At 39.1% G+C, this 26,269-nt stretch overlaps 1 protein-coding gene across 7 annotated transcripts in view; it reads left to right on the forward strand.

Annotated features, from left to right (window-relative positions):
• SH3KBP1 (SH3 domain containing kinase binding protein 1) overlaps positions 1-26,269 on the forward strand; it is a 228,423-nt gene that overhangs the window by 9,891 nt on the left and 192,263 nt on the right. For 3 of the 7 annotated variants that reach the window (XR_002442386.1, XM_021409087.1, XM_021409079.1), the window contains exon 2: positions 11,644-11,801. Coding sequence is in view for 6 of the 7 variants with exons in the window: in XM_021409087.1 (XP_021264762.1) it covers positions 11,644-11,801 (158 nt within the window). In the remaining variant the exon portion in view is untranslated. Of the gene's footprint in view, positions 1-11,643; positions 11,802-15,207; positions 15,351-26,269 lie in introns of those variants that run through there. The other 4 variants (XM_021409101.1, XM_021409111.1, XM_021409110.1 and 1 more) reach the window with 2 other exon arrangements.

The following is a 26,269-nucleotide window of genomic DNA, read 5'->3' on the forward strand; positions in this document are numbered from 1 at the left end:
TATTTTTCAGGAAGATGCTCTTCACCCATTCTTTTCAGGTAGCTGGTGCTACATCATCTTGTCTTTTCATATGCTCTTCCTTCAAATTCTTATTTCCTTCTCTTTCATCTGCCCTTCAAGCATGCTACTTTTTCTCTTTTTAGGAAACTTTCCTATATACTTCACTTGTGTAGCCTTAAAACTCACTATATTAAGATGTAAAGACCTATAGAATTCTGATGACAATCGATCTGTGGGTGCTCCTTTAGTTGTTTCTTCAGAATTAGGGAGACAAGAAACCTTCAGCTGGTTTCCTGTAAGTACCATATCAGGAAGGAGAGGAACTGACTGTGTTTTAGAGGCTGTTGCTTTAGTCCACTGACTTTCTTCAGAGTCAGAAATAGTACCCTGGAAGGTAAATGCTGTGGTATCTGTTGCGCTCTGTGTTTTCCTAGTTGCCTTTCTGGTACTGTCTGATTCAGAGAGATTAAGTAAACTGACGAGAGACTGGTGCCTTTGTGATGTGTGGAGAACGCACTGTAGAAGTTGGCAAAGCCAGGTGCTGAAGTTCAGTTGTTTCTGAATTTGGAGAACTTAAAAGCAGGATGTTGCTGTTTAAAGTAGAATTTCAGTTCCTGTCTGTTTGAGTCTGGCAATGCCTTTCTCCAAAACCAAGAGCAAAGGTTGATGTGAGCATAGCCTTACTGAGCAGAGATCCTAAGTGCAAGAAATGCCCTTTTCTACTCTAGTTTTTTTGAAACGTAGAATTGGTTTTAGCACCCAATTTCCTTAGCTCCAAGAGCTTGGATCACTGAAAACCAGGGGGATCACTAGTGATTGTTCAAATGGATGGAGCCTAGGAATCTTTTTCATAGAGACAGTAGCCTTAAAAGAAGTGGTCAGGGTAGATAATATAGAGTGACAGCACTCTCTGTTTGCTCTTGTGCCCCGCTTTCAACCAAAACAGTGCTGATAGTACACCATGTTTGGTTGCTGCTGAGTGATGGGAGCAGGGCTGGGCTGGGCAGGACACAGCCACCTTGATGGCGTGGGGAGAGGACAAGACAGTGCCTGAATGAGGCTGGAGGTCGTTCTGTACCACATGGCACCATGTGGAGGGCCATAACGCTGTGGGCAGTTGGCTGGGGATGGACGCTGCTCAGGGGTTGCGAGGCATTGGTCAGTGGTGATGAGAGCTTGTGCTAGCGGGCATCATGGTGGTGCTGGGCATCAGTTGGTGGGTGGCAAGTGATTGCACTGCAGCTATGTATATTGTTATTGTTGCATGTTTGTTTCTATTTTTCTCTTCTGTTAGTAAATAGTTTTTATCCCAATCCATGAGTTCTGTTTTGTTTCCAGATCTCTTCTTCATTCCACTTGGAGGGGGGAGTGAGCAAACAGCTGTGTGGTGCTGAGCTGCTGCCAAGTTAAGCCCCAACACCTTGTTCTCGTGGTGGTATGGTTTTAATCTGTATGCTGCCTTCTGGATGCTATAGAAAGATTCTGCACCGGCATTCAAGGAAGTTCTACTCATCCTGAGTAGCATCTGTCTTACTGTATCTTCCTTGACAGCATGCTTTGTGCTGTTCAGACAGTTCAGACAGTACCAGTGCTGGTAACTGGTGGTGGATGGAAGGAGGAGGAAGCTGCCAGAAGAACAGCTGCTTGTAAAACAATAGGGTCTGTTGCTTCTGTTGATGTTTACTTGGGTTCCATAGAGTTCCATACTGCTGCTTTCTCCGCTTTGTCCCTGCATTCTCACTGCAGCAATGGGCTCTTCCACCTAAATGCTGACTATTGTTTGTGTTTTCAGTTCATGCTCAGGCCCGGTGAGCATTCTCATTCAACCAGCACACTGTGGCTTAAATTCCCTGTTGTAGCAATGCTATCATCAGGTCACAAGCTGTTGTTGCTTGCAGTCAAAGTCTGTGACGAACTTTCAGATATACTTATTTGTTTTGCATGAGTTTTTACTTTCAGGATTGTTTTTTCCTGGAATGATTGACCTTCTTCTAGATCACAGACTTTCTGTAACAGAAAATAAAAAAAAAATTGTTAATATAAGTGTCCCCTCCCTCAGGCACGTTGATGCATGGGATTTAAAAAGGCATCATGAAAACAAAACAGAGAAGTTAATGATTGTGATGTGGGAATGTTTTTATTCATAAGAGCTGAAGAACTAAACTAAGTTATTTTGTGACTTCTCCATATTGTGGGGAAGAAGAATTTACCTGCAGATACTGATTTGAGCTGAGAAAATAGAGGCCTTAAAGGTGCCATCTAAAACTTCCTTCTCCAGAATTGCATCCTGAATTCTAAAATTGAAATTCGAGAGATTTTTAATGGAAAGAGCCAACACATGTATTCTGATACGGTAGTTACCTTTCAGAAAATTCTTGGGTGGATAAATCTATATGTGCTTATATGCAATGATTTCAACTTCTAGAGCAGTGTTTCTTTCCTTCAACACTTCTATACTTATCAGAGTTTGAAGGAGAATGAAAGAATTTGATGTAGAAAGACAAGCTGATAAGGATTACGAACACCAGCCTTCATTATTAATCAAGAAAAAATGTTGTATTGGTGGGCGGTAAAGTTGTTATTTTAATCAAATGCGTTCTTCTTAAAAATGCTCCTACCATGCTTTCCATTGCTGCTTGTATAATTGACCAAGATAGATAGATTCTTTTTTTTTTTTTTTTTTAGTAAATTATTAGGTGCTTTGGTCTGTTATTTCAGTATAATACAAAGGTTAGTGGAGATGATGTAGTGCTAGCATGTAAATCTTGTATTGGACCAGAGGAGTGAAATGCAGATTACCTGTGGTTGTAGCTCATGTGCTTATGACTGGGAACCTCAGCACACACATAGCTTTTGGAGCTCTTACAACACCTGACAATCTTATCTATGGAGGCAGTACAGAAAGTGTCCTTTCATTTGGCTTATAGATTATGAAACTGTTGAGAAATTGCACACAGAGCCCAATCTTTCTCTGAATGCTAACTACTGTAGACTGTACAGAACTTAGCATTTATGTAAAAGAAGGTTAATGGTTAAAAAGCTTCTGATTATTTTCTCTCCTGCATAAAATCAAAGTCCTTACTGTTGTGAAGCACATCTGTTTGTGACAGTTTGTAATGCGTTAGTTAAAATGTCACTGATTTGCAGTCTTAGTATTTTATAGTTCTTACCACAAGAGCTGCCGCTGGATTAAATATTTTGTAACTGCTGTCATAGAAATAGTAGAATTCCATTAAGCTGAGCAAGAACCTCATAGCTTTGAAATTATTTTAAGACATAGTACTTGTCTGCAGCTGGCATTACACAGTGAAGGGCTAAGCAGGGTCCAAGGATTTGGACTATATCAACTGTTGCTGCTAGGAATCTCTTCCTGCAAAAATTGTCACCTCCTACGACAGGAATACCACAACAGGATGTATCCATGCACTGTTTTACAGACTGGTCACTTAATTCAAACCCGTCTTTATCAGTACTTCAGAAAACATGGCTAAGATGCAGAGGAATATGTTGTGTTCTCCCCATACTCACTCCAAAGGGTTTCTGCTTTTGACAAAGTTGAGTGATGGCAGTAACAGCTTCTATAGTGAAATCCTCCAAGCTCATCTGAGATTGTTCATGATTACACGCATGCTTCTAGTCAGGATTTAATGAGGCTGGGTGAATATTGCTGTTCTGGAAGGTCTGAAATTTTAACAAATGAAATTTATGTAGTACACAATATGAAGACTGAACAAATTGTTGATTACTGTCTTCTCTCCTGCTCCTGGGAGTCAGATGATGCTACATCGTATCACTGAAAAGATAGTTTTCCCCTGACTTCCAAGGAAATATTTTGATTTGATTTGACCTTCCACCTCAGTACTTATATGTCAGCATGTACAGATATGATCTAGGCAACTACAGGATTGGGATCAAATGACAGTTATACTGGATTAGTATTTCTGAGTAATCTTAAATAGCAGTTATGTTCATAACATTGGTTTTTCAATCCTGCTTCCTTTTTATGTCGATGCATTCATTCAGCGACAATTCTCCTGAATTTAGCTGAATGGTAATTTTTTATATAGTTCTAGCTATATTTAGCTGTAAGTAGAGTAATCTTTCCTCTTTTTGTTCTGAAGAAGTAAATAATATCCTTCCTAACTTCTCAATTATCTGAGAAATGTGATTTAGACACCATGAGTAGCATTACTAACAAGTTTTTACAAATACATATAATTTCAGTCAAATAGGACTAATTGGTGTTAGTTTGTATAGCTTAACTCACAATCTTCCTCTCGTCTCCTATTGATCCCAGCAATGGGTATAATCCTTAAAGACTTTGAATTTTCCTCTTATTGATATTGTAGGAGCCAGGAACTCATGTTAAGGTGATGATGTTAAATGTTTCTCTAAATGTAATCAGCCTTCCATTTCTTTTGGATGGCTTGTTTTGCTCGTTAATATCTGAGGTAAACAATGATGTTAAAATGAGTCAACCAGCTTTCGGGACAGTTTTACCTCTAAGAAGCACTGTATTTCTTCAGTTAGAGGTTAATGCAATCAACTATGAACTTGATGACCATGTGAACCAAAGAAAGCTTATTAGTGAATGCTGAATACTGGGAGCATCTGCTCTATTTGAGAAGTCCTCTGGTTGATAGAGCCAATGAACTAAAGGTATAGGAACAACAGTCTGATTCTAGCAGTTTGTTCACCAAGGCAGTTGTAGGAAGTTGTTGTCCAATGCACTGTAGGAAAGGATAGATTAATCTGTGGAATATGGACACTTCCCCAACGGACACCTACATGAATGTCAAAAATTCTTTGTGCAATCTCTCTCTCAGAAGTGATATGGAGACCTGGCCCGTTTAAATCTATCACGTATTGTTAGATTTACCCTGGAATATTAGGGAGCCTTTGGAAACACGAATGTGACTGCTGCCATTTAGAACTACCACAACGATCACTTCTTTCCTTGCTTACAACTTGCGCATGAATGGCTCTGATGATCAGATGTAGTTTGGCATATTGTTTAAAAGTTTTATATCAGAGATAGGAATGTGACAATAATTAATGCAGAGAGGCATAACTGTTATGGTAGACATAGAAAAAAGAAAATTAAAAATTCATAACGTTTATTAGAAGTACCTTGTCTGAAATTGTTTACTGCAGAATTGCTACGAGATGCATGCTTTATTTGGAAACTCACTATAGACATATATAAATACTAATGTACTGACTTATTGTTGTTCTTCATTTTGTAACTGTAAATTAATTCAGTGATGAATTGTGGTCATACCGAATGCCTTAACACCGTAATGTAAAGTGTTTCCTGTCCTGCTGAGTAAATTCCATTAGAATAACTTAGTGTTTATTTTTTCTTAAAAGCTGGAAGCAAGCATACTAATCCTTCTTTGACAAACAGAAAACTAGCTCTCCTCTTTTCCTGAAGGGATAGCTAGGCCTTTATGTAAGCTGCAGAGGCTTCAGCTGTGCTGCTGCCCGGAGGAGTCACCTCAGGACAGCCCTAAGCAGGAATGTGCACACTTTCCTCCAAAATGAGATTTTGGTTGTGGTTCTCTGCACCTCTCCTCAGCATAAGGCAGAGGGATTTCAAACAGGGCAGTACTGCGTAAGCGGGGACATTGGGGTGCAGCATGGTTCTCTGAGGGAACTTACTTCTGTCCTCTTACAGTGGCCTATGCTCAGGTGGCTCTGGAATGCTTCTGTGCGAGCGTGTATGCGGGCATGTCAGCTGCACAGTGGAGCTTCCCTCAGATGCTCTCCATCTGTCCTAACTGCTCCATGGCTGGCTACTGTGTTTCTGCCGCGAGAATGTGTGAGGTGGGGGGGGGGTTGTGGCCTGCAGGTGGGGACTGGGGCAGGTGCTTCCCCTGCCATCGCTGTGAGGGCATTGCCAGGTGGCTGAACTGATCGCCAGCAGGATTAGCTTTTGGGCAGGGAACCAAGGGGAGGTTGCTGAGGCAGCTTTCAACTGGAAGCCGGTTAATTCCTCTGTCCTGCAAGCTAGAGAAAAGCACTGCTGATGACTATGACATAAAAAGATCTGTGTGCTGTATGACTTACATGGCTCCCTGTGATTGCTGTGTTCTTTGTGACTTGAGTGGTTCAGTGAAGGTAGCATTCTAGGACCGTGACCTTTAGCTCCTCCCCGATGTTTTCAAAGGGTAAATATGAAAATATTATGTAAACTGAAAGCTGTTGCCTTAGCAGAGGAGTTGCAGTATATCAAATAGTATGGATTTAACCTTCTGAAGATGGAATTCCTCCCCTTCAAGCTTTTTTTTTTTTTTCATGAAGCTGAGTCCTCGCAAATACTTTCAGCACAGAATATTATTCCAGTTGCAAAAGAAAGAAAATGAACAAAGTCTGGAATTAATTTCTTAAGAAAATTGTGGTTCTTTAATGATTACTTGGAGTCAAGCAGATATAAAATATTTATTTTTTCTGCCGTAGATGTGATACAAAACCAAGAGTTCAAGCTTTCTTTTAAATGCCGGTGGTAACTGACATTTTTACTATAAAGTTAATGGTGTATTAGTATTATCATTTAGTTGTTTTTTATGTGCATCTCACAGGTAGCAAATGGGAGTAGGTGTTTCCTTTTTGCTAGAGTGATGCCTCAAAGGGAGGCAGGGGTTCTTTTGGCTAGAATGATAATGAGAGAGTTGAGTCTTTACAGACTACAGACTTTTTTTAGTTCTGCAGTAGGAAGCCACACACAGACACTGTTTCCATCCCAGATACTGATAAATATTGAGTAACAATCATCCCTAATTGTCAAAAAGTCATAGCATGATGCCTGCAGTGACTGTAATGGTTTGGGATAGGAAGGACTATTGGAGCCCAGATGACCATTCAGTGGCTGTACCAGTGCACTCCCATTTAATCCATGCTGCGCCCTCTGTAATAAAACCTGCCTCCTCCTCCCTTGGACACCTTTGTACCACAGCATCCTACATTTGATTGACCTGCCAACTGCTCACTGCTCCCAGAGTCCAGAAAACAATGGTTTTGTAGGTCGCGTTTGATCTTCAGGCCATCTGGCCCTCCAGGCATGGGCTAGGAGAACAGTACTACTGAGACTACTGAGTGTAGTGTAGTTTGGTTTTTTTTTCCACTTGAGCTCTGTACGTAAGTCATCCTTTGCCATTTGGTCTAACAAAAGATACCAATGTTTTCCCTGCTAATGGTTCCTAATGTCTTACTAAGAGTTTTGTTGCAACTTGTTGTATATCAAAAATACTTTTTTGTTTTGTTTTGTTCTTAAAGTGTGCCTACAAACACAAAAGTATGCTATTTTAACCAGCTCATACTGAGGTTTATCAAACAGAGCGGCATATTTGAAGTAAGACCTTGTTTACTAAGTTTTGAGGCAGATGGAATTTGATGGCCAGATTGCAACTGGTTATAAATTGTGTTTATAATGAAAATGTTGATAAACTATTAAGTATTTGTTACCAAATGAATCTTTGTGACTCTTTTATGAGAGAAATGGCATATAACAGAAGAGAAATGCGTTCAAACTTCTTGATTAATAGTTTTGGATAATCTATTGATTTACTGGAGGTGGTAGAGAACTTGAAGTTTTCTGTAGTCGATGAGACCTTCCTGTAGAGGCTTCTGCAGAGCGTGGAGTAACAGTAAAGTTGTGGTAGGATGCCTGTTCATGCTGTTAGTCTTTGTTACTTCTGAACAGTTAGGTTTATGCAAAAGAAGGAAAGCACTGTTGCAAAGTCTTCTGAGGAAATGTAATTGGAACGTTAATTTAAAACTTCAGTGTAGATTACTTTTTTCTGTAAATGTACAGAAGTTAAACTCTTAACTCTTTGACTGCTGTGTATACTGCTGTGTACACTAGGATTAAGGTCTGCAATCGTGTGTGAAACCATGCTGCTGCAGAATGTGGTGTTGCCATATGGATGCTGTTACTTGGGTGGAACTATGCCAAAGACATTAATAACATTTCCATTGTGCCTACACACTTCAGATATCACCAGGAGCTGATTTAATAATGTAGTTTCTGTTGCACAGTAGCAAATCTCTGTTTCTTTTCTTGATTCATTTCTTGCTTGGAAAGCCACCGTACAGTAAATGAAAATATCATAAACGAAGACATTTATCTCTTCAGATTTTGGTGGCATTGCTTAAAAAAATGCTTGCTCTGACTAGGTCAGTTTAGAGAGATTAAATTTCACTTGTGTAAAATGTGGCAAAGAAGCAAAAAATAGTGGAAAAGCTTTTGTAATTGTCAACAAATAATTCTGTGTGCATATAGAAGACTAATTCAGGGAGCAAAAGGTGGGAATAGTTAACCTTTTTCAACAGTTTTTCCAGATATGCATTTTTTTAAAATGTGACTGAAAGGTTCCATTTCAATTTCTGGTTCATAACTTTTAGTTTTTCAACTTTTTTTTTTAAGCCCAAACCACTAAGCATTATATACATATATGTATTTAATCTAACTTTGTCCCTGACATTGCAGTAATGAGTTGGACTGTGCCAGCCTCCAGCAGGGCTGATAATAGCTAGTTTTGACTCAGTTTCATGAGTTTTTCTATTACAATCTGGATTGATGGTAATATAATGTTAGGAATAGCTGATTTTATTGGCGTAAGGATGAGTGTTCCCCTTTCAGATCAAAATAACTTGAATAGCTTTTCATTTTGGATTTCCTATTTGGATTTTTAAATGATTCTTGAAGTGAAAAATGCCTTCTTCCAATAGAAAAGTCTTTCAGGCATGATGGGATACAATGTTTTCAAGAAAAGTGCACCATAAAGAGAAGCAAGATCTGCCTGCTCCAATTTTGCTTTATTTTGCTTTTTGGCTTAAAAGGCATTATTTTTTTGGCTGTTAATGTAACAAGCTGTTTACCTTGGCAGAGCCGTGCCTACAACCAGCCTTTGTTGATTAACAAACAAAACTAGTTTGAGCTCACTGTCCATGGAGTGTTTTCTCACATCATAAATCACTGTGCAAACTGGGGCACTTTGTTAGCCCAGTTCCAGAGGAGAAGTCTAGCTCGGCACTTCAAGAACAAGGTATGATTTACTTGCAGATGCAAAACTGGAATCCACTTAGCATGCCTGGATCAGTATTGCCTCCAATATCAATCCACCTTCCATGAAGACAAAATTTCTCATCAAGAGAAACAAAAAAGACCAAATTTGACCGGCAGGATGAATTTTTCAAATCTCAGTTTGGGAAGGTGGCATTGTTTAGTATGCTTTAGAAAATGAGCTTGATTTAAAAACTGCAATTTTATGGGGCTAGAAATTATGAAGCACTTTTAGGCTTTTATATGCTCTGCAAGCTTCAGTAGCGTGTCAAATGAGAAGTTTGAGTGATCTCATGAGTACCTTCCCATCAGTTTGTCACAGTCTGCACATTTGCTGGGTGTACTCTTAACCCCTCTTTCCAAACTGTGCTCTTGGTTTTCTTTGTGGAGTTTATAAACATCTTAACTGTGTGGTCCATTTTTGGTGACTTGTATGTCTCTGTCATTTTACATACACTTATGTTATACTAATCAAATCTTCTGAGAAGAGACTGCATTTAAAAATATTTACATAAATTTCTTAGTAAGTAGAAAAGAGAAGAGCCTGCACAGTAAAGGAGTTTGTTTGTTTAATTAAACTTCTAATGAAACAAAAGTGGCTGAACAGCTGTCTGTTTAAGAATTACTGCAAGGCAGGCAGACTTCGAGAAGATAACTCCAGTGCTTCCAGCCTACCCAAACAGCTGTAGTGTTGAATCAACAGCCCTCTTCTCCCTGTTCTTCTCTTTTCATAAGAGAGAGAACATAAATCATAAGAAAGTGAAACTGTCAAGACTTACGTTAGTTTTACAGCCTTCTCCGCAAGGGAGAACTGCAAGGACAGCGACAAGCATAGCTACTGGAACTCTTAAACCATTGGACTTAGGAAGTAAAGGAACCAGGTTGGCAAGCAAAATGTATAGGGTGATGCAAACAGTAGGGACCCTGTAAGCAACAAAACAGAACTGAAGGGGACCTGTCCCAAGCATATCCATATAAACAAGGAGGTGCCCATCAGAACTACTGGGAAAGCTCTCCATGCTCTCTCTGGAAAATCAGCATTTCTAGGTGCTTCTCTGAAATGTCTGTGCACTAATGTGTCTAGCATATAGTACGAAGGACCCAGAGCAGTCAGGTTTGACCTCAGAGCTAGCCCTGAACTGAACAAGAAGTCCTCTGAAGGACCCTCTGAGATCCCTCCCAGCCTGAATGTCTTAAGTTTTAGTTCTATTTGCATGTTACCTTGTAATGTATCTGGTGCCACTCTTTGTCTCATGCTGTTCGTTTAGTAGACAGCAGGCCTCTTGTGAGCATCATGTATGTGATTATTGTATGTTTTTTGTGCTTCACAGAAGAAGCAATGGATAAATATAAACAGCTGTAGCTTTGTGTCTGGGATGTATCTGTAAGTCAGAACGCTCTTTTAGCTATGACTTGCAAGATCTGGGGGAGGAAGGAAGATGTTCAGCATTGTCTGTGTGACATTTTGGGGGAGTGGAAAGGAATAATTGTGCTTTCCTGTCAGCTTAATTCAGTGCAGTCGTTGGGGCTTCTGTAGTTAGGCAGAACCTTTCTACTGTCTGTTAGCTTTGCTTCATAAGTTGTGTTGCCTGTTTGATGGCCCAGTCTTGCAGGGTTAACCCAGCACACTCATTCTTGTAGAACGCAGATACATGTTGTTCTCCTGTTTCTGTTTCAGTGGTTGCAGTGTGAAAAGTTTGGTGGAACGTCCTGGGGCATGGTTTTCCACTGAAGAAAACAGGGGGAAGGCATTTCAAATACGAGTATCTGTGACCTTGCCAGTCAGGCCCCTCCTACTAGATATTTGATGAATTGCTAAATATAATCATTGCTACTATATTTGAATACCTCAGATCCATTGTTTTTTATTCTTCAAATGATTTTTTTTTCTGTCTTTATTACTTCCCTTATTCTCTATAGTGACTCTGCAGTATATATTGAGTTGTGTGTATGGTTTCAGTGGTCCTTCCAGGAAAAGAAATGACTCACCATGTAATGGTAGCGAGCTTATAACACTTCTGATAGCCGACATTCAGAGCAGCAGGAGAATTTCATCTTCACATCCTCTGATTAAGGATTACAAATGAATGGAAAATTTTCTCCTATTGGTGAAACCCTGTGAGAGCATTGTTCATGCACCAAAGCTTTGCATTTCTGTGTAAATAGCAGTGAACTGAGCATAATGCTGAAAAAAAATATCTTGATAAATGCTCTTTATCAGGGGTGTGTCTAGCAAAGTATGGGCAGTGGCTTGAGACGCTTGTGTAACCTTTCCGGAAAGAAAATGCTTCAGAAGTCAAAGAAATATGGCTAAATGTTTTCCAAGAAATGAACTTCGTAATGCTGCTGGAGCTGCACAAATTGATTTATTTTAAACAGTGCAGAAAAAATGTAAGCCATTTGTTGCCTTAGCTGTGATGAACATCAGTGAGAATCTGGTAAGAATCTACAAGATTCATCATTGATAAGATTCATCACTGAGAGTCTACAATTGGATTGGTGTTTTCTTATTCCTTTCAAAGGTGCAGAAGTGTAGATGTACAGTTACTGACTTTGTAATACGTGTGTTTCTCTTTTAGTGGAGGCGATTGTGGAGTTCGACTACAAAGCTCAACATGATGATGAGCTGACAATCACTGTAGGTGACATAATCACCAATATCAAGAAAGATGATGGAGGCTGGTGGGAAGGACAGCTCAAAGGCAGAAGAGGTTTGTTCCCTGACAACTTTGTAAGAGTGAGTACAAAGTGGAACTGTTCTTGTGTTGTGTGTATATGTTTTGTGTACTATGTTGTTCAGATTGTCTGCCTTGATATCATATTTCTTCAATCCAAAACTGTGATATACTGCAATACAATGTTCCATGGAGGCTGCGTTAGAAAGAAAAGATTGATTTTTTTGTAAAGACAATATAGTATCAATATCCTGAAAGTAAAAATAGCTACCTCTGCCATTCTCTGCTTTTCAGGTGTTATGCCTGGCTGTGTCATCTGGGAGCAAAGTAATCATTCTAGAACAACCTATATGTCAAAAGAAATAAAGCAGTCTGTGGTCTCTTCTATGGTGTTTGCTATACTGTCTTCTTTCTGTAGTTGTTGCTGCTTCTTCTCCAGGTTGCTTCCTTAGGTTTTATAGAAGTTTTATATGAGTACTTATTTATGGCTGAAATAGCTGAGAATAATTAAAGTGGATTTTTTTCTAAACAATTGCCTACAAAAAAAAAAACACTTTTCCAAATATATAGTTATTTGGTATTTCATGTAATCTACCAAGTAACTTGCGATAATACTGATTTTAGGAAGGCCATTCAAAGTTTTAGAAATAAAAATGTATACACATATGTATTTTTTTAATGAACATCTTTGTGTGTTTGCATATGTTTGCACACGTCTTTATCAATGACCCGGATAGTGGGATTGAGGATGCTGCATTCTCACTTGGAGGTATTGACAGCCACATTGGATGGGGCCCTGGGCAGCCTGATCCTAGTGCCTGATTTAGTGGTTGGCAGCCCTGCCCAGGGCAGGGGTGATGGAACTGGACGATCTTTAAAGTCCCTTCCAAGCATTCTATGATCCTTTAATTCTATATGAGACTACCTATTAATACCTCTGGGCCTCCATGATGTGTCACTGTAGACCTAGGCTGTTAGTTTCTGTAAATCTCTGTAAACTTCGCTCTCCAGCTACGGAAAAGAGAACAAGGACTACAGTAAACTATATACATGTTTTTTTTGTTAATTTGTTACTGCAGTTTCAGAGGATCTTTGTGACTTCACACTTTCAAAGGGTTATCTATATCTTTTTTCTTCTTCTAACTTGGAGCCTGTTGTGTGTTTATACATATACTCATAATTAAGTTATTTCACTTTTCTTCAACAACATTCCATACATCAAGATAATGTGGGAGAGTGGTAATCTGGCAAATTTGTAAACTCTGTAGCAGGGGGACTTGGGAGCCTCAGGTGTTGCAATGGGGTAAATATACCCGCATAGTAATCCTTGTTCTTGTCCTTGCCAAGGGTAAAGAATAACTCTGTATCTGTCAGACAGCAATGAGGGGGAGGAAGTCAGAGACTCAAGCATATGAAAGGGAGTGGAGGGGAAAAACGGATACCTCATTTCTTGCTAATGTCTGAAAATCCACATTTTGAGGAAACAAACAATTTTGGGACTCATTATGTACCAGTAATATTTTTCTTTAACTTTGGTACACTCCTGTAGTGGTTTAACCCAGCAGGTGCTAAGCACCACAGCTGTTCACTCACTTCCTCCTCTTCGCAGTGGAATGGGGAGGGAATCTGGGAAAGAAAGTGGAACTCATGGGTTGAGATAAAAACTATTTACTGTTTACTAAGATAGGTAAAGGGAATAGGATAATAATATGACAAATCTTTCTGTATATAGATAGATATTATCCTTTTCCAGTGAGCTGTCCTAATTCTGTTTCCTCCCAACTCCTTGGGCCCTTTGTTGAGAATGGCCTTGGCTCTGTACAACACTGCTTAGCAGCACCTGTAAACATTGATGTGTTATCAACATTGTTTTTCTCCTAGAACCAAATCATAGCATCATCCCAGATACTCTGAAGAAAACAACTCCATCCCATCTGAAACTAAGACAAATGAAATGTTTTCTGGGATAAAAGCAGTCTTTCTCTAAGCTTTCTCCTGGCTGATATTTGAAATTAGCTGCTGATTATAGGACTATTGAATTCAGTGACCAAAATAAGTGTGGCCTATGAATTTCTGTTATGAAAATATAATAGTCTATGTATGAAAGCAAGTTCTTTTCACTAATACCTAATTTTGATGGCCTCTTCTTTCTAAAATGACTTCAATCTGTGGTGTCCAGTTAAATGATTTAAAAGAAAATCGTTTGGTTTCAGTAGGAAGTTCTGAAACACCAATACATGTTTTGTATTCTGTGTTCACATGCAGTATCGGTACATTCTTTTCTCAAAGCTTTTTCTTTTTTTTTTTTTTTTTTTGTGAAATCAGCATTGAGAGCTGTTTTCTGAAGAACTAAAAACCACATTAAGTTCTTCCTCATTCTCAGATCATGCTTGAATGCAAAGTCAGATACATTGTTGTGTAGCTGATCTTTCCCTCTCTAAAGTAGCAAATACAGACTTCCCAAAAGCATGGTTTGTGAATATCTTCAGTGAAAAACTTCATCTTCCTTCAGTTTTTCTCATGGAAATATCCTTAAACATGGGGAGCTATATTCAACCATAACGGCATTACCACTGCCAAGTTTATTGAGTGTAATCATTCTGTCCATTAAGATTACGAGTGATTGCAAGCTTTCTCTTTTGGTTATCATAGAATCATTTTAGTTGGAAAAGACGTTTAACCACCATCTAGTCCAACTCCTCTGCAGTGAACAGGGACATGTACAGCTAGATCAGGGTGCTCAGAGTGCTGGTCAGCCTGTGGAGTTGGGCTCACTAGTAATGAATTCATGGCCTATTGCAAGGAACCCTAGCTATTTTGTGGTGTTAGGAAGGTGGTTGAGAGGCAGGCAAAAAGGGACACTACAGAGGAGTGGTGGAGTTGAATGCAACTCCAAATTTGCATTACTTATCAGAACTGGTTGTAAGAGCGGTTGCTTGAGAACATTATTTAGAGGTAAATATCAGTACTGAAATTCTTGAGATACTTTACATGCTGCTTTCAAGTGAAAGGAATGATTGCTTATGGAAAATAACTTTTCTTTCCTTCGTCTTTCCTTTTGAATGAATTCATGACAACGTTCCACAGAAGCTGTTGGGTTTGTCAAAAATTGAATGTTTGGGCTGAATCGAAACCACTCAATTAACACAGTCAGGGGGCTCAAGTGGTCATGGTTAGCGTATGTTCATACATTCAGCTTGGGAAAAAAATCTACAAATCAAAGATGACATTAAAATAAGTTAACATGAAGTGTTATTTAAGAAAAAAATATATACTTCTCAAGAGTGCTACATTTTCACGTGGAAAAGACTTTTGAAGTTGTCTTTAGCAGAAGTGTATTTAAATTTCACAGAAAAAAATGCAAATTAAGAGACAGATGTGGGAAACAAAGAGGAAAGGGGAGGTAGCAATGATATGCATATGCCGTACATATGCAGTAATGTTTTTCAGGGGACTTTCACTGTGAAGTTCTGTCAGAGATGCTTCCTGTTCTCAAATCTGCAAAACAGGCGCTCTGAATTTTAACATAGACACGCTTACAGACACGAACAAATCCAGGTTTATGCTCTTCTTAGACTCCGCAATTCAATATGCAAGGTGGAACAGAAAAGGTATTTGTGATTTATTTTCTCTGTCCATTTTCAGTGCTGATTAGCCTGCAGCTATGGTCAGCTCGAAGATTTTCTGGGAGAAGTTTGTATAAATCTGGGCAAATTCTTTAAGGTGTAATTTGCTACCGTCAGTCTCTGTAGATACCTTGTTTTTGTTAGGGATACTGATGCTGAATTTGCAAGAAATGTATTAAATATGCATCTGGTCATCGTCTTTTCTGCTTTCTTTATATTTTTGGGTGGAGAAATATAAGTAGGAATGAGCAGAGATTTTTTGTACTGTTCCTAGTTATCCTCTTTACTGTTCATTATACCGTCAAAAAAGAGGACGTAGAAGGTGTAATTGCAGTGTTGACTTGTATGGTTTAGTGTTGTTTTTCTGCATCTTTCTAGCTTGAAAACTTCAATGTGAAATCCCAAATCTGTACTTCTATAACCAGAAAAAGAATTAAATATGGATGATATGTACTATACTAGTTTTTCTCTTGTATTTCTTTAAGAAATGGCATTAGGAGACAGTTGGGAGGCTGCTGTTTTTTTTTCCTTGGTCATGTTTTAACAAATTCTTCGTGTAAGCTTGCACTGCAGTGTAAAACTGTATTTGTGAGTGCAACAGCAGCTGAGACAGTTAAGATTTTGCTGATAGCAGATGGAGATGTAGAAAGCAGGAAACTGTGGTGCAGAGCCATGACTGCCTGTTTTAATTTACGAAGCCAATTCTATGCGGGATGAGATAGTGTTACACTGGTAAACTGAACTGCTGCATGTGACAACCTTCAGTCTTGCCTGCACTCCAGGGGACCTGCAGATATTGCCAGAACTGGGGGGGGAGGGATTTATTTTTTTTTCAGATTGGCAAGAAGAGTGGTTGTAGTTATTTTTGAAGTTGTTGAGAACAGCTAGGTTTTTAGAATCGATGAAACAGGACGGGGACTTTGTGTAACTGTACTGCTGCGTCAGGTCAGAATGGCAACCTGACTTTATTAGTTATACAAGCAGAATATAACCTTTCAGGACTGCAAATCAGCTGTAAAATGTCAGAGATGTTGTTTGTGTTGGATCATGGATACACAGGGGAGATCCTTATCTTTTGCTTGATAGTCATTTAATTTTCTTCTCCTTATGTTTTCTTTTTAACCTTCACAACCAGCCAGAGTTCCAAGGGATCATAAGTAAAACAAGGAGGAATTCCTTGCAGGAAGCCTGCTTTTGTTTTACCTTCCTCCTCAAACCTCTATGCATTGCATTCCTGGAAGAGGTACTACCTGTCCCTCTTGCCTAAAACCTTTCTAACAGCTTCCTTAGCATTTGGCCTGTGTGCATGCAGGAGCCCTTAATATCCATAGTTGGGCTCCTTGGAGGAAAAGAAAACATTCCCCATGTCCCAGAATGCTTCTCTCCCTGCTCTGCCTTTTGCTCCCAGCCTTCCAGCTGCTGCTTGTACCCACCAGGTGAGAGAGCCCACCAGCTCCTGATATCCTTCCCACCTGCTTTGCCACTGCACCCTGCTACTACTGTACATGCCTTTCCTCCAGGCCTTGTAGGTGCCGCTCTCCTGAGTGCTCTGAATACCTATTAATTAAGTGTTATCATGGTCAGCCTTGCTGAAGTAGCCACTTCAGAAAGCTGTCGTATCTGCTGAGGTACTGAGGTTACATGCAGACTACGGGAAGCAGTGTTATTTCTGTCTGTACCTGCAAAGGCACTTGCTTTATGGATCAGTGAGTTCTTATAGCATTGTTTTTGTTTTTCATTGGCAGGAATTTGCAATTCAGTTACTGAGGTTTTTTTATTTTATTTTAACTAGAAATTTTGCTGGAATATACTGTCTGTGTATTTGTCTTTAGGTAATATTTTAGACTGTTTTGTCCCAGCTGTTTTGCTCTCTTGGAGGTGAAAGCCAAGAGTCCTAGATTCTTTTTCCCAATTCTGGCTGTAACCCATTAAATCCTTAAGACCATTGTTACGGAGAAATACGAAATAACAGAACTGGTGAAAGAAACTTTCAGATAAGTTCCATCGTGTGAAACTGTTGTTTCTGTCAGTGGCAATGAAAACACTGTGGAGAGAAACAGCATCACTGACGTGTTGTTTATTGTTGCTGTTGTTAATAATTTTGCAGTGGTGAAAGCAAAACTAGTTCAGTCTTTCTCCTTCCAGCCCCCATGCCTTGAAAGGCACAGATCCACCAAGCCAGTTTTGTGCCATGGTGATACAGTTGAGGACTGACTTGGCAGCGCTCAGTTCTTCAAAAGGAATTCAGCACAGAGCTGCAGCTCAGCACCAAAACTGCCTGTGGGCTGTGCTGGGTGCTCCGGGTGTGATACAAATAATGCCACGCCTCAACCTGTTCATCTGGCTTCTGGAGGTGGGGATGCTCTCGGTGAGGAGGCTGCCTTGGGTGTTTGGTCTGGAGGTGATGTGAGACTCCTGGGCAGTCACAGAGGCTCGCTCCCGTGAGACTCGGCTGGATGGGAAGGCAGCAGTGCTGATTGCAGAGCAGCAGAATGGATCCCGTATGTTGTTCATGGGGGCAGGTGTGGTGTTGGCAGTGGCGGTGATCAGTTTGTTGGCTGAGCTATGATCTAGGCTTTGAGGAGGGGTGTACTGGGGAGGAATGGAGCGGGACACAGGGCTGCTGTTCGAGGCTTTCAGCAGTCACAGGTTTTGTGAGAAGCAGCTTGAAGATCTTACGTACTATGCGAAAGGAAAAGCGTTTTAAAATGTGTGCAGCAGTCATGCACCGGACACACAGTAACATGAAGCTTTAGTATTAATGCTTTTACTAGCTTTTAGCGACTAGTATTTTATTTTTCAGTACACTTTTCAGTAAAAAGTAAGCTTCTGAATAGGTAGTGTTGATTGTAATTGTACCATTGGCAGAACTAGTGTAAATTTCAGAGTTTAGAAACAGAATGTACTGCTCTTCATTCTTTTTGGCAGCGTTTTTTAAGTCTGTGTTGTAATTGCTGATGTTAAAAAAACATATATATCTATATATATATACTTAAATATACATGATATTGTTTCACTGATAGTTCAGCATAGGTAGTATAAATTGATGTATTAAGGAAACTCAATTATTTCCTGGTTTTGCAAAGGTTTGTGTTTTGTAGCTTTATGAAATAACTATTATTTCATACTAAAAAAGAAACTAAACACTTCTTTTTTTCCCCTCTCTTCTTCTTTTGCTTTCCAAGGCTCCAAGCCACAAGCAGGAAGAGAACCTAACCTAAGGACAGAATGTGCTAGCTAGAAATTGTCTTTTCAGAGATGGAGCAGTACTAAGAGCAACTGCTGTTTGTTTAGAACTTATGTATATATTACTGTTATTTGGAACTGTGTATCATGCAGGGAATTCAATGTTTTTTTTGGCAATACCTCTTCATTTCTGTAAGTCTTACAGAACTGATGGCACTTCTTCAACCTAGTTCTAGTTGGGAGCAAAGATTAGGTGTCCTGACCTTATACTTCAAGCCAATTCATGTATTTTTTTCTAGGAACTTCCCGAGCTCCAGATGTTTTTATTTTCTCTATAGCCTGTTTATGTGTGGGTGGATATGTTAGTAGTCTATGCATTTTAGGTTGATTCATTTTTACACTTGTTTTGGCAATTGCTGTTGCTGTTAGAGCAGACTGCTATGAAAAGCTCTTCTTTGTAGGTAAAATCTGTAGAGGTGCTTCTGAGCACAGAAATGTCATTAGACATGCTTCCACAGTTTTGGATTTACAATCTGTCTCTGATTTTTTTCTACAGGACCAAAACTCTCTATTAGAATTCTTAGAGTAGCAGAAAACACAAGCTCCTAGAAACTGAAGCTCAGTCCCACTGCTGTTTGAAGCGAGCACGAGATACTTGCTGACGCTTCCATGTTTTCTTGCAATTTAAATACATAGCCTTGAGATGGATTGACTCAACTTTAGGAAACATTATCTGATTCTGTTGCTTTTAATGTTTGTTTGCATAAAAGGATGTAAGAGAAATAATATTCTGAATGCCTGTGGTGAGGCTATGGCACATATTAATTAGGAAGAGTTGTGCTTGCATTGAGACAAATGCTCCATTTACTCTATTAGAACTATGCCAGCCTATATCTTGGCTGCATCTACCGGTTACCTTTAATTTGTATTACTTAAACATTAAGTAATGCTAACATTAAGAATGAAGAAGAGAGTAGTAAGGACATGTAGAAAAAGAAAGTTGTCGAGGATTGTGAAACTAACAGCCACTGTAATCACTTGGTGATACTGTTTGCTTCTGAATATTCTTGTCCTTATCAAGCACTGTAATTTCTGAACAGTAAGTATGTGTGGTTGGAGAGAGGGTCGTTTAGTGCTGCTGTTCTTTTGGTTGGCTGTTTTTTGTTGGGTTTTGATTTAATTCTATATACAGAAGTGCTGTTTTTTCCCCCAAATGTATCACAGGTGGATCTTTTAAGAGCTTTTATGTAACAGTTTCTACACTTTTAAGAAAAGTGCGTGTCAACTGGAATGGCAAACTCTTTGCCTTTATTTTTTTCTGGAAGAATCGTTGCAGTCATTAGCTATCTGGGTGTACACTGTCTGCAAATGATGCACTTCCTTCCTGGAGACTTTTGGGAGGCAGCTGGGAAGCTAATGTTGGAGACCAGGTCCTTAAAACGTCCCCTGTCTTCTGCCCTTGCCCAGTTATTTACTTCTTTCTAGAATTTCACTGGCGCTGCTAGCAAAATTACTATGTGTTGGAGTATATTAGAGCTGTTTAGGTTTATGATCAGCAAATGTTGTTCTCTTCAGATCTGGAAAGAGATAAGTCTCTTAATCCTAATTTTTTTGCTCTGTTACGGCTATATGAAATATATTATTACTTTATATATAGCCTGTGTAGTCATTCAGTTGTCCTTGGAGATGACAAAGCTGCAAGTAAACTACCACCTTGTAACATGATGAATTATTTACTGTGCTTCAGACTCCCAGTTCCGTGATGGATACTTAATGTCAATGGTCAAGATGGAAGGCGATGAGGGATGAAAGAGAAGAACCTGTACAGCATACATTTTTAAACATATGTACCTCACACCCAGGGAGATGAAAGAAGGCAAGCCTGCCATTATTACGAGAGGTGGTGATGGCATCTGCTTTTATTGTTGGTTTTTGTTGTTGTTGTTGCTGGGTTTTTTTGGCTGGAAATATTGAGACATAAATGCACCACAAGTCACTCAAGACTGTTCAAGTACTGAGTGTACGCACGTGCTGCTTAGTAGAACCTTGATTTCTCTGTGTCTTGCTGCCCTGGGACCCACTGATCCTTTTGAAAGATTAACTCCACGCTTGAGTTCTCTGAGAAAGCTTGCATTTGCCTGTCCAGAGGCTATAGGCCTGTAATATCAAAAACCCTAATTACACACTCAGTTTTCTGCCAGCAGAAAACTTCTCAAGAACAGAAACTTCTTTGATAACTGTCGTGATTCTTTATAGTTACTGGTCATTGCCATTGTTGTGGCTGGTTCGTGATAACCGACTTAGCTCAGCCTTACTCTCCCTTTCTGTCACACTTAGTTGGGTTTTGGGTGGTCTGCTTTACCTGTCATTTACCAAGTAAATTACTATTTACTTAGTAATTGATAGTGCAAGACAAACAAATCCCCCTTTTGACTGGAAATTATTCTCTTCCTACAAGAACATAGTATCTTCCAACTTTCATTTTGTGTTTATTGGCTTTTTGCTAGTTTGAAGGTGTTTGTTTGTTTGTTTTTGTTTTGGAACTTTGCCCTGAGCTGCTTTGCCATACTGCCTCTAGAACACTGTAGACTGCCCATCTTCCCTCACGATGCTCTCAAGTTCTGCTTTATGTGGCTGTGGCAGACTGGGTATGTGGTTAGTACATTGGCTTCACCTATTGCCAAATCACTGGCCCGCTTGAGTTCCCAATAATTATAGTTAGTTAGAAAAAGATAGTATACAACTCTGTCTTTATAATTCTCTAATATCCTGTCTCAATTTTATTTTACTGTTAGGCACAAAGACAGAACTTAAGCTATTTTTTATTTATACATTCTTCTAGAAAGAGCTATTTGCTTCCCTGCTTTGCAGTAAGGAAATATAGGAAACTTAGAACTACCGTGTTAACTATTGTGAATAACAAAAAAATCCAAAACTTACAGATCAAAGAACTACATGTACATCTCAATGAAACTTTCAAAAAAAATTTTAATGCTTTACTTTGATTTTAGGGAGGTTTACTTATTTCGCTGAAAAATTTCTATACAGTTGATATGATGAAAAAAAAGACTTACAAGTGTAACCACCTGAAATACCCTGTTGTATGCCTACAAAGGGCCATATGATAAGTTGTTTTTCTCTATTCCCAGACTGCTTGGTTTTGTGACCTTCAGTTAATTCTTAATGCTCCATGGTGCGCTTTTATGTATTTACCCTTCTTTGTTTCTGTGGGACCTGTGCTTTCAAATTGAAAGTAACTGAAATCCTATGGTCATGAGTTTGCATTGATCAGTTCTCATGAACAGATTATCACAAATAATGGTGGTTAAGTCAGAAACAAAAACTGCTTTTCTGCTGTTTTCTAAATGTATAAAATGATTAAAGTCCTGGAAGCAGTGAAGATTGATGCTAGCCTGCTGTGAGGCATCACCTGTATCTTTCCCAGCAGAAGGAAAAACTGTTTGAGAACTCCCAAACTGAAAAAATGAGGGCAGATCCTTCTAAAAACTCGTATAGAAACAACTTCCCCGTTCAAGTCATTCACTGAAGTAGATGGAATGAATAGGAGGACAGAACTGCTTACATGCACTTGTTCTTGCAGGACTGAGCATTGCATTTCATAGTCCTTAATCATTCTGCTGTTGTGCGCAGAAAACTTTCTAAATTCTGTATTGTCAGCCCATATGTTTTTAGTGGGTCATTTGAACTTCTGCAGCCTTTCAGTTCATATGAAAAGTTTTAGAGAATCTAGGTGTACTGCCTAGGAGAATTCTGAGTAAGTGAAGGGCCAAGAATGCCTCGTTAAACCATTGAACATATCCCTTCTCAAAATATTTTCAGCAATATGTACGTGTGCCTATAGTGGACAGGCATCCTGTGTATACAGGCATAATGCTTGTGATATGTAAAAAGTGGACACTACGTCTACAACTAGAATATACGTACAAGTTAAACTACTGAAATGATTTTTAAACAGGTATGTTGGTTGCCCATCTGAAGCTTGGGGACAGTTGCGGTGACACCCTGTAATATTAACCCCTCTGTTTCTTTATGCTAAGATTTTTATCTTTTCATTATTTCTTTAGTAAGCATTCAGATATTTATAAAAGCATGATTTTTTTTTTGGTCTCTTTACTTTGAGTGTACTCTACTCCCCTGTAGTTTTTTATGGCTCATGCATTTCCATTAAACGTTGCCTTTGTCTTCCCACTCACTCAGGAGCTTCTGCATAGGTTTTAATTGCTCACAGTGTACAAGTTATGGGGCTGAAGAACTGTTTCAGGACTTCCTTACTCATGCCTGGAGTTGCTTGTACTATGTTGGTAACCTGCTTTCTCCTTTCAAACTGCAGCTCCAATGAAGCAGAGCTCTATAAAGAATGAGAGAAAATATTTATCGTAGCTTTGTTAGAGAGTGCTTTTTATTTAAAGACTGGTTATCTGAGTGAATGGCTTCTGGGTCATGTCTCTGAGCCTGTCTGTACAAAAATGAGCTACCAACTACCATTGAAAAATGCGTGTGGAGGGGCAGACGGGGAGACGGGATTTGAGTTTTAACAACTAACACCATCAGCATTTCCTAATGAGTGCTAACAAATGCATTTGTTTCCTAGTGATGTTTTCAGACATTCATAAAGTGAAAACAAGATTTGCAGGGAGAGGCTAAATTACTGTCTCTTACTAGCTTGCATTGTTGGCAAAATTGACTATAGTTTTCCCACACTCGCTATTCCCAAATCAGATCTGGCAACAAGCAGCAAAAGTGAAGATAAATACTGGTTACAAGCAATTATTTTTAGTCAAGGGTAATTAATATTAGCTGGTTAGACTGCTTGAGAGAAAAGGGAAGTTCGCGTCATCGGAGCATGGAACATTTTAGCAAGAGTAGATGTGAAATTGAAACAGCAGGATTACTGCTATGCTGCCATTATCCTAATACTGGCATGTGACTGAACTTCACCTCAAAGTAGTAAATTTTTTGCATTCCTGATATTCTTTCAGGGAAATGCTCATAAACGTGTATTGTAAAAAGGTGCCACAAGAAATGATTCAGTGAAAATGTTCCAGATACTTCTGTAGGTGTACAAAATTACGTTAACATAGTAGTAATTGTCCAGTAAAGACATCTGGTGCCACAAACAGTACTTTTTTGTGGCAAACACCACATTTTTGTGGCATTATCGATGATCGCTTACAGTATTTCTTCTTTTACACTGACTGCGTGTGCCTTTCATGAGAACATACAATGTGGTGTGAACATCTGCTGCAAAAATACATAGCAGAAGAAAATACAAAAACAAACTGTTCTTTGTAAATGTTATGGGTGAGGAAATGCATTGCAATAGCTTCTTGCATCTCATTTGCTCTGTCTATACTGTTCTTTCATGGTGATAAGTCTTAGTATAATGTATTACCAGAATGCTGCCTCTGTGCATTGCTGTTTAGTAAAACCATGTGCAGCAAGCAGACAGGCTATTCCAGTAAAAGCTCAATCAGTTAAACCAGTTAAGCTAGTTTAATTATGAAAGTGATAGGGGCTTCTGCACGTTCAGTTTTACAAATCATACATGCCATCTTCCAAAGGCAGCTATGCTGGCAGAAGTTTGAAAGTAGTTAGAGTTTTAGGAAATCCCCCTTCGCTGTTTGCTTCTAACATATATAGCATGTTTTTGCAATACAGTGCCTTTTTTTTTCCTTCCACTTTTGAATCTTTTTTTTCCTTCTGTCCAAGGAATTTAAAGCTGTCCCTCTAAGCTAGCTCAAATACATTTATTAGCTACCTGCCTCATTACTTGGTACATTTTCTCTACTCTTGAAAGATGGAGGAGAAGCTTGAATTCTGTGAATGAGTAGAAAACAGAATAGTTTATATCCAAATTTTACTATCAAGTGAAAGAATTAGGAGTACTATGATAATGGCAGGTGTGTTAGATACTAGGACAGAATTTAACATCCCGATAACTATTGAATGTCATAAAACGCTGTCATAAACTTTTCTTTTGTATTCAGCTGCTCACAGATGAGACAACTGGAGAGCAATGATTAAATATTTTCATAGGTTTTTAAGTGAAGTAATACCTACAGTGTATCTGGAAAAGCTTCTTAAAAATTAACCCATAGTAACCTAGCTCTACTGTAAAAACCATCACGGGAAATGTAACCAGGGCACCCAGTGACATAGATTAAAATGTTAACGAAGCATTTCCATGTGCTGCAGAAGTTGTAGCTATGCTAGCACAAAACTGAAATTGTGTTCAGTGGTGTGTTGCCTTGCAAGCTTCTCTGTGCTGTGTCTACTGATGTGCAGAGACAAAAGCTGTGCAGTTTGTATTGCATTATATTGCTTTCATGAGATTTGTAAGGGTAAAGCTGTGACTAAGCATCTGAGGAAGCACAGATTAGATTAGGAAAGAGAGTAAATAGGAAAAGACATGGCACAAATTGGGTGAAGGACAAGAGGTTTACATGCTGGTACCTCTGACAATATTAGGAAAAACAGTGGTCCAATATCTGCCGACTACATGGTGGATTATTTGAAGTCTTTTCCAAAATCTTGTTGATATCCTGCTCCTAACTTGTAGCAGTTCTTTCTTTTTCCTAAGCCCTTACCCTGCTGGATACTGTTCTCATAAGTTGTACATACCTGTACAAACATAACATACCTGAGTTTAGAAAAGGTAACTTCTTAGGTATGAATTCTGTCACACTGGCTTATGTTACAGGTTATTGCGGACAGATAACTGGTTCTTGCTAAAAGCCCTACCATAAAGTTCTCTTTGGATAAGTTAGGTAGATCCTCCTAAATATATAATACATGGTCGCTTTTTTTTTTTTTTTTTACATCTTGCCTGACAGGATGTTTCTGTTCTGAAGAATACATTTTAATCTGAAAAGTGACAGTTCACTTAACCACAACTGTCTAATCAGTGTTGTAATTGCTTTTGAATAGTTATGTTTTACATGGCTTCATTTCCTCTTTCCCTCACATGGATGCTTGATCTGTGTTATGATTTACTGCAAAAGTACAGATAGCTTTATTTGCAACGTTCTGGTTTTGGGAGTCCTATTTTATTCTGTCGAGTTTCATTCAATAAGTCTAGTTCATAGTTCCTTCTACAGTATAAAGCATTCTCTTCCCCCATCCATCATTGCTGCTATCCTGGTATCTGAAAAACAAGTCTTATTTTCATTCCTACATCTTAAAGGTAGAGTAGATGGATCTGGTATGATGCCTAGCCCAGCAGACAATCTGGGGAGATTTTTTGTAGAAGGAAAATCATTGTTGCCAGAATCTTGGAAGATGTCCTTGAAGTCTAGATAGAAAACAAATGTAGTTTGTGTCTCCGAGAAGGACAAGAAGGAGAATCTGGGGAACACCAGCCTCAACATTTCCAAACGTATAAAGGACAAGGACGCAATTGGGGAATTATCAGCATGTAGTTAAGAAGGCCTGGTTAAGCCTTCTGTGATGAGATCACTGACTCTGTGGGGAGGGGATAGAAGTTGGCATTGTTGATGTTAACTTTAGGAAGGCTTTTGACACCCTCCCATAATGTCTTCATTGACAAACTCATGAATTGAAGGCTAGTAAATTATAAATGAAGTGGACTGAAAACTGACTGAACTGCAGAGCTTAAAGGGTTTTGATCAGCAGCATGAGATCCAGCTGAAGGCTGAACTGGCAGTGTTCCTCAGAGGTGGGTAATGGGGCCAGTCCTG

The sequence above is a fragment of the Numida meleagris genome, chromosome 1, assembly GCF_002078875.1.
Source record: "Numida meleagris isolate 19003 breed g44 Domestic line chromosome 1, NumMel1.0, whole genome shotgun sequence".
Lineage (NCBI taxonomy): Eukaryota > Metazoa > Chordata > Aves > Galliformes > Numididae > Numida > Numida meleagris.